At 31.7% G+C, this 9,454-nt stretch overlaps 1 protein-coding gene across 1 annotated transcript; it reads left to right on the top strand.

Annotated features, from left to right (window-relative positions):
- The first annotated feature begins 1,166 nt into the window (after positions 1-1,166).
- LOC140007065 (aspartic proteinase CDR1-like) lies at positions 1,167-2,537 on the top strand. The gene has a single exon (XM_072049765.1). It carries the CDS (start codon positions 1,167-1,169, stop codon positions 2,535-2,537), a length of 1,371 nt encoding a protein of 456 aa, XP_071905866.1.
- Positions 2,538-9,454: the final 6,917 nt, after the last annotated feature.

Here is a 9,454-nt window from a genome sequence, read left to right as displayed (position 1 = left end):
AAAATCCAAAATTAGGGTTTAAAGATGTTAATCCATAGGATTATAGAATTGAAGGGATAAAAAAATCACTTAAAATAATCACACTATTATTGAAATTTTAAACAATGGGAGAAAGTTTACACCACAATAAAAACAACCACATAAGAAATATCATACTTAAATGGCAATTACTAAATATGAAATCGGCTAAAAACCTACTCCAATAAAAATACAAATAAATAGAGAGAAACTCCTAAATTTGGTTCAGTTTTGCCAAAAAGAAGGTTGATAGCGGCCTTTTGATGAATCAAACCTTAACTAGGAAAAGGCATTCGTTAGCTTTCTATTCTAGAAAAACATAGGTGTTACACACCGAATTCAAAAAGTGAAGGCAAATAACCTCTTCATTTACCTTGCTATCTTCCCCTGCCGGAAAAGTGCAATGCTACATATTTACAAATCACAATGTAGGAATAGTATTATTTTTATAGGGCTTTTTCTCATTTGTTTCAAAATTTTATACAAAGATGTATATGGAAAATAATAATGAACAAAAGCGACCATTTAATAAATTCTAAACTTTAATTTTTTTGCTATTAAAGAAATCTAACAGCTACGTGCATAAACAAACGAGAACATTATAACAATTGATTATCCAAAATTAAAATTTTGTAATACGGTGAAACAATGAACCGGAATTCCTTATGTGTGTGTGTGTATATATATCTATATATATATATATATATATATTTATATACTCGAAATGGAAAACAAAAAAGCATTGTTGTCCAAAATAAGATTGTAAAAAAAAAAAAAAAAAGGGCAGGCTTGAATGCAGATTCTTTTGCAGTCTCAAATTCTCTGGGACTTGGTTTGAATCAATCAAAAAGGGCAGATAAGATGAATGAACAAAAATAATGGTAAGTAGTAAATTATTGAATGTATTAACGGTATAAAATATTTGGATACAGTTTCTGGCTTGAGTAAGGACGTGACTAGATTAACATTCATAGTGATATATGAAACAGGAGTCACTTGAGGAAAATGAATATATGCATTTATATGTAATGCTGGCCATTGCTAGTGCATTATGGACTATATAAGATGACATTTTTTAACATAATTCATATGTACCTGATATATTAGATACCTCTAGCTATCTATCACACTCTCAAAATTTCTCAGCCATGGCCAGAAATTGTCCGGTACCTTTTTCTTCGTATTCTAAGTTATCCCTTTTAGTCTTCATCAATTTAATTCTTTATCCCTTCACTGAAGGACAAACTAGTGGTTTTTCTACTCATCTCATACATCGTGACTCTCCAAAATCCCCCTTGTATAATCCCTCCGACTCCAACTTTGAAAGGCTTCATGACGCTTTTCATCGTTCCTTTGCTCGAGCCCAGTATTTCAACAAAAGAATCTCCCACTCTCGTTCCAAGCTTCTGTCACATTTTTCTTCTGATTCAATCCAATCCAACATCACATCCGTCACTGGGGACTACCTTATTAAAGTATCTATCGGAACCCCAGCTGTTGATGTCCTTGCCATTGCTGACACAGGTAGCGATCTTACGTGGACACAATGCCGGCCCTGCATTCAATGTTTTAAGCAAGATGCCCCTCTTTTTGATCCTAGTAAATCAACGACTTATGAACAAGTATTATCATGCCACGCTCCGTTGTGTCGTTTGGATCCTGGAATTACAGTTTGTTATCCTGGAAATATATGTGGGTATGGAGTTGCATATGGAGATAAATCTTTTAGTGATGGGGATCTTGCTACAGACACTTTTACGTTTGAATCAAGTTCTGGCGGAAATATATCAATCGCAAATGTTGCTTTTGGTTGCGGGCACCAAAATGGTGGCACCTTGGAGGAAACTTCCTCTGGGATAGTTGGACTATCACGTGGAGCATTGTCAATTATAAGGCAATTGAATGCATCAATTGCTGGTAAATTTTCCTATTGTTTGGTTCCTAGAAACTCAAACTTTTCAAGTAAGATCCATTTCGGAACAAACGCTGTTGTTTCAGGCCCTGGAGTAGTTTCAACTACGCTGTACAAGAAAGCTGGAGATACATACTACTATCTCGATTTAGTTGGCTTCAGTGTTGGAAATACAACGATTCCATACCATTTCACCAAGTTGGATAATTCTTCCCCTGATGATGAGGGTAATGTCGTACTTGATTCTGGAACAACACTAACGTTTGTCCCAAGGCAAATGTACCAACCTTTTGAATCAGAAATAATTGATTTAACAAAGGGTACACGGGTTCCTGATCCTACTGGTGCCGACTTGAGAGTTTGCTATAATAAGGATAACAACCTCCAAATTCCCAAAATTGTTGCTGTCTTTCTTGATGCTGACCTAATATTACCTCCAAACAATACATTTGCCGAAGTCTCTGATGGGGTGGTTTGTTTGACTATAGTTCCAAGTGATGATACTCCAATTTTGGGAAACCAGTTGCAGATAAATTTTCTTATTGGATATGATCTTGTTAACGGGACGGTCTCCTTCTTGCCAACTGATTGCACCAAAAATCATTAAAGACTGCTATGCTTTTGATGTGATGATATTTATTATGATAGGCTTCTCAAGTTTTGGTATTTGTATTGTGCTACTGCTCCTATTTTGGGATTAATAATTCAAAAACTCATCTTTCTTGGATGGTCTTCAGCTGTATCTTTTTTCCTTTTGTTCCTCCTTTCAAGTATCTGGAAGCACATTGTTAGCTGGATTCAAATTCAAAAATTTTTATCTCATGTACTTAAAATCACCTACAGGCGATAATTAGGCTTCGAAATGCAATTAATTAAAAGAGGAAATAAAAAGAGACTTTTTAAATTAAAGAGATAATCAAGTGTTTAGAATCATTTTAGGACAGGAGATTATGAGGGAATGACGTGTTCACTATTATGAGCAGCTCAAGTTTAATGAACCAAGTGAAGCAATCTATATCTATATGTATTGCAGAAAGGGTTTTTAGCAGAGACCCTCTCAATGGCTTCTAAACTTCTCATTCTTTTTTTTCTAAATTTTTGTATTTATTTTAATACATAAAAAGTAGTGGGTTAAAACCAACATTATCACCAATCAAATTTAAAATTTAAAACATTCTCACTATCTACTTCATAAATTGTTTATAGTTTGTTATTTATACTTGAAATCCTTTTTACTCCTTAATTAAAGACAAATACTCATTCGTATGCTATTTTAATACAATGTTACATTTTTACAATTAAGAAATATTTGTCACCACACTAATCCTATAACCACCCCTACAAATGAACTTTGCAAATTACAATCACGTTTCAAAAAAATCACAAATGTGCAACTAAATGTAAAGTTGAGGGGATAAAGTGCAGCTAAATGTAAAGTTAAGGGGCTTACTATATTTAACCAAAAAAAAAAATCCCAAAAACGGAACAAGTAGTGGGTTATAGATTTTTGTATTTATTTTAATACATAAAAAGTAATGGGTTATAACCAACCCTATCACCAGTCAAATTTAAAATTTAAAAATTTTCCATAATTTACTTCATAAACCGTTTATAGTTTGTTATTTATACTTTAAATCCTTTTTACTCCTTAATTAAAGACAAATGCTCATTCACATGCTATTTTAATACAATTTTAATTCAATACCATACAACATGATAAAGAAACAGCAGAACCAATTAGAACTAGATTTTGACCCCTAAAAAAAATTAGGCATAGATGCCACTGGCACGTTACCGTAACTTGCGATGCCAATTAGGACTATTTAGTGTGTTTTTTTTTTTTTTGCAAGGAGTTAAGATACTGTAAAGCTTATTTAGGCAAACTTTGCCTCATCGGTGATTTGAGTATCAAGTTATTCAATATAATACAAATCCTATAATATCAGTCTCCTAAAAAAAATAATATTTTACTAGCATGTGGTATTTGCATACGAAATTTCAGAGGTAAATCAAATGCTTTTACTTATACTCTATATAATTTGAATAGTTTTTTAGCAAATATAACCATACTATACAAGACCATCACTTAATAAACACTAACAATCATAAAAAGTTCAACCAAACCCAAGGCATAAACTTTGGAAACACATAATAAACACAAAATCCAGAACTTGTGTATTAACTAAACTTGGAATCAAGTACAAAAGATAAAGAGTTTGGAAGGAATGTAACCCTTGTCACATGAGTTCATCTTCTTGCCTTCTTCATTCTCCATCTTCATCTTTGCATAGCTAATAAAAAAGACTGGATAAACTGTCTAAACTACTATCCTACATTAAGAAAAATAGAAGAGCTACATTTTTGCAGTCCAAGTTCTCTCCCGTATGTCTCTCCTTTTTTTTTTCAATCTTGCAAGTTTTGGCTATATAAAGATGAAAGAAGTCAAGAAAATGAGGCCTACACCACCCTTTTACAGCTGCAAAGTAGTTCTCACATGTCTGGCATTGCATGTGACTTGTTGGAGGTGAAAATAAGTTTTCCACGTAAAGAACAGCCATCTCTGACCACAATCCGGCCAGAAATCCGGCCAAGTTCTGGCCGGATTGCTACAGTGACTTTTTGTGCAATTTCTGTTCAATTTCCAGCTCTGGTCCGATTTTGCCTCAATTTCAACTGAACTTTTGTTGATGATAGAAGCTGATTTAACTCTTGACCAAAACATAAAAGTTGTAGCCCTTTGAGTTAGCTTTCCAATGCATCAAGAATCCCCTCATTTGGACCTGTGTAGACTGAGAAATGACTGAAATACCCTTGACTGCTCAATGCCCTGTTTCAGCTTCGACTAATAGAAATTGGCTACTGTAATTTGCCTTTTTGACCTAGAAAACCTTCAAAATGGATTTCGATGTCTTCAACAAAGTTGTATATCTATATCTTATCTTCAAATTGGTGTAAGAATATTCTCAATCCGATCACTGTAACTCAAGTTATAGCCGAAATACTAAAATATGTCAAAGCTGTCAAAAATGCACAAAATGCTAGTCAAAAGTGATAAAAACCTCATTTAATCACTTAAAAGCATTTTTCACCAATTATAGCCAAAATGATTCATTTTCTTCCAATAATATAATCAAAGTGACTAAAAATAATATAAAATGTCATACAATTATTACATAAATTAGTCACTTATCAATACCTGCGCTCTAATTTTAATCCTAATCTCCTCGTTGACCGCAAGAGCATGGGTCATGAATTGTAGTACCAGGAAATAGGGTCGAATCCCTAGAGAATCACTTTTGAATTACTAAGACTTTTAGCTCACTCTATTATCTAAACTTATTAAGAATTTTAACTAGTTTAATCAATCAAAATATTAAAGTAAAACAAAACAGGTTAACAACTTGAAGTAACTCCACTAAATACAAGTATTCTAGGGTGTAGAATCCACCAAATGTGTCTAACTAGGAATGAAATAGCCAATTACTACTAACATTCTCGTCTTGCTAAGAATGCATTTCACTCAAACTATCGGAACTCGCTCTCATCAATGAATTGAATTTAACTTATGCTAGAGTTTCCCTACTTTCGTGGTGAAATCTCAAGTATAAACTAGATCAAACACAAGAAATGTCATAAACATCCACCTAAGTGTACCACTACTTTCATGTGCCTACTCCTTAAGCTCCAATTATTCCATTTCCATCATTATTAACTACTTTCATAGATTAACAACAACTAAAATGACTGGTAAATGGTGATCAAGCATTCACAAGTGTTAAAACAAGAATAAGAGAACTAGGAAGTACAAGATATAGCAATAATCAACTAGATCTAACCATATTAAGGCACAAATAGCTTCATCTACCCCTAGAACAAGAAGATTTAGCTAGACATAATAGATTCAATAACAAAACTCATGTCTTAAAGGTAACTAAGCATTGTTGACACAATAAAGAGAGTAGAGAGTGAGAAATGCTTATTCAAATGAAGAAACAAGGTCTTCAAGTTTCATTCATCTTCATTGCCACCAAAAATACATAGTACATCAAGAGTTTTCCAAGTTCTCCAAGAAAAGATGAAAACAGGATGTAAAACTATGTCTAAGCTAAGCTAGAGAGAAAAGAGAAGAAAAAATTCTCCTCCTCTTTTTTTTTCAATCTTCTCTCTCCTCAGTTATATCTTTCTTCCTTGTTAAAAGTCAAGAAAATGAAGCTCCTAGATCTCTCAAAAGGTGGTGTATAATTATCCTTTTTGTGTCTTGTCAAGATGAAGAAAAAGAAAGAATCCATACAAGTTGACAAGTTACAGCCACCATGAATCCCTACAGCGATTTTCTAGGGATTCTCAAGGGATTGGGCAAAGCAACACGAATTGAAATTTTGGCCACAAACCACAGGAGCAACCGCGGACGGATTCTCCCGCGGTTTCTCCCCAGTCCTTTTTTTTCTTTGTTTCTTCCTTAGACGCTCAATCCTTCCTTGCACCACTTCCGTTAGCCAATGTTGTGACTTTTCTAGCTTTGAATCCTGGCTCATTTTAGTTCCAATTAAGGTGGATCATTTTACCTACAAAATAAAAGAGATTTTGCGTGTAAATGACTAAAATCACAACTATTCCCTTTATTAGCTTAGAGTGCAAGTTAGTGGCACAAAATGGACAATTTATACCAATTGATGTTACAAATGGACTCAAAATTAATGTGAAACATATTAAAAAGAAGCAAATTTAACCATTATCATCTAACTAGCAAAAAATCTAAATTTTCTGCTGTAAATAAAAATTCACTTTCCATATGTTCAAATAATTCGTTAGCCACATTAACCTGAAATTCCCTTTATTTAAGAAACTAAAATCATATTTTTCATAAAAATTAGAAAGGCATATGTTAAAAAGGAAAAGCTTTGTTTTGATAGAAGGCTGTTATTGTAGTTAAAATTCAAATTTTAAGGGCCCAACAATTTTTTGTTAAAATACCAAAATTACCCTTTTAGAGTGAACTCACATATGATCACAAATTGATCTGAGAGGGGTAGTTTTGTCATGTTACCATTGGATATTATAATATTGGCAATGTCAATGTGCATGATTGGGTACATTATATAATTAAACTACTTTTTTTCTCGTGCGTTTGCACCGGCACTTTTTATATTCTATAATTTTTTTGAACAAAAATTGTTATAAAAAACTTAAAATACTATTTTATAAGATTCAATGTACTAATTGTGGGACAAACATTAAAGTTAAACATATTAAAAATGGTTAATTTATAATAACTTAATAATTAGTTTCAATCAAATTTTATCCCATAATTCAACTATATATGTTTGCTCTAAATCTCTAATTCATGGTGACAAGTCAACATATGAGTGAATGAGAAATATTGAGAAATAAGTGCAACTAAATATTTGTTTCTTTCACGATTAATAAGAATTTTAAATGCATACTAATTGATGATGCACTTATTATTTGCTCAAATTATTTAAAACTAAGAAAAGTAATTTGGGAGAACTTTTACAATCCCGTGTTTATATGAATACTACTTTGGTCTAAATTGAATTTGAATGGAGAGAGTATAATAATTAATAGAATATTTTAGGAAAGAATGATGGTTTATACAATTTAAATGTACTTTTTTTAAAATTTTAAATGGGCTTGTATGAGTAATATACTAAAAATATGTAATATAGATTCATTAAAAAAAATAAAAATTCTCAAAACTGTAGAATTACAAATCAATAATCAAGTATAATAATAGAGATACAGTGAATGTAATTGAAGAGTTTTAAGACAAGAAAAATTATGCATTGATTGACAAAAAAAATAAAGATATATTCGATGTAAATGCATATAAAGTAGGAACTTAATAGATTAAAAATAAACATGATTAATAGATTAAGTGCAAAATAAACATTTAAATTAAATATATTAAAATAGTTAATTCATAATAACTTAATAATTAGTTTTAATCAAATCTTATCCTATGATTCAATTATGTGTACTCTAGTTTATGGTGGCATGACAGTATATGAGTAAAGGAGATATATTAGAAAATAAATGCACTTAAAATACCAAAATCATCTTTTTTCAAATAAGATCAGACATCATTACAAATTCACTTCAGAAGATTACTCCTGTCATATTTGCTATAACATTAAATTTTGACTCTGAAAATATCATGGGTTTAGCTAATGGGTCGGCCGTGTGCGCCAGCTAGAAAAGTCCAATGCATATTCTGTAATAATATTTGACCCACGTTCCAAGTTATCGTGCAAGATTGGATACACTATCTTATTAAATGTGGACTCCACCCAGAAATCTAGGAACCGTTTAGACCTGTATTTTTTTGAGAGTTTTTGAAGAAAATAACTATAACACGTTTTCTGAGATGTAATAAATGGGCAAAATACACTTTATCCCCGTAATTTAGCACGTTTACATATAATTCTCCTATAATTTCAAAAGTTATACATAATCCCCTCATAATTTAGATTAAAGTGTCAAAATAACGAAATTTGCATTCGATAATGGAGTCAACTAAAATATCAAAAGTACCCCTATATAAAGTTGAAAATTATTTATTAACCATAGAGGATTATTTATATATTTTAAAAATCATAAGGAGGTTATATGGTAAAATACTAAACCATTAAAACATAAAACCATATAGGGTTAGAGCATGCATTTTATCATTTATGCTTATATATTTTGATCATTTTAGCCATTTTAATTTTTAAACAAGGATAATTTCGATATTTTCTCGAGTTTCGTTACAAATAATCATTTTGATCACTTTGACACTTTAATACAAATTATGAGGGGATTATATATAATTTTTGAAACTATAAGCGCTTATATAAAAAATTGCTAAATTACAAGGGGTAAAGTGTATTTTGCCCTAATAAATGTGATAAAGTAAGGCATTTGTTAGATGGAATTATAGAAAAGCATAGGCAGCAAAATCTCAAATTCAGTAGTAGTCCCGTAACTTGCCTCTTTCGTCACCTCCAATCCAATGCCAGAAAATGCCAAATAGTGGGCATTTACACCACAAGATATAGTACGGTTATCTCCACAAAAAAATATAGCTAATCAACTACTAAAAAAAAAAAAGCTAATCAGATTCTTTCTACACTGTCATCTACTCGAAATGGGAAAAAAATGTCCAAAAAAAGCACAATTGTCCAAAAAAAAAAAGAAAAAGAGGTAGGCATAAATGCAGATTGATATACAGATACGGAAATTTGTGGAAATTGATTTGAATCAATAAAATGGAAGGAGACAGTGAATGAACAAAAGGAATGGTAAGTAATAATTTAAATTGATTGCACTAATGATGGACAATATTTTGGATACAAATCCGCGTAACCAAAGACAATAGGAAAATTATGAGTCACCGTGATAGATGAAATAGGAGTAATCTTAGGAGTATGAATGCATTTGTATTTAGTCCCGACCATTGCAAGATACATTATGGACTATATAAAAGGCAACCCTTTTCACAAAATTCATGCCTGATATGTTAGA

This window comes from Coffea arabica, chromosome 5e (assembly GCF_036785885.1).
Source record: "Coffea arabica cultivar ET-39 chromosome 5e, Coffea Arabica ET-39 HiFi, whole genome shotgun sequence".
In the NCBI taxonomy this organism is placed as follows: domain Eukaryota; kingdom Viridiplantae; phylum Streptophyta; class Magnoliopsida; order Gentianales; family Rubiaceae; genus Coffea; species Coffea arabica.
This window is presented reverse-complemented; position numbering and strand designations above follow the sequence as displayed.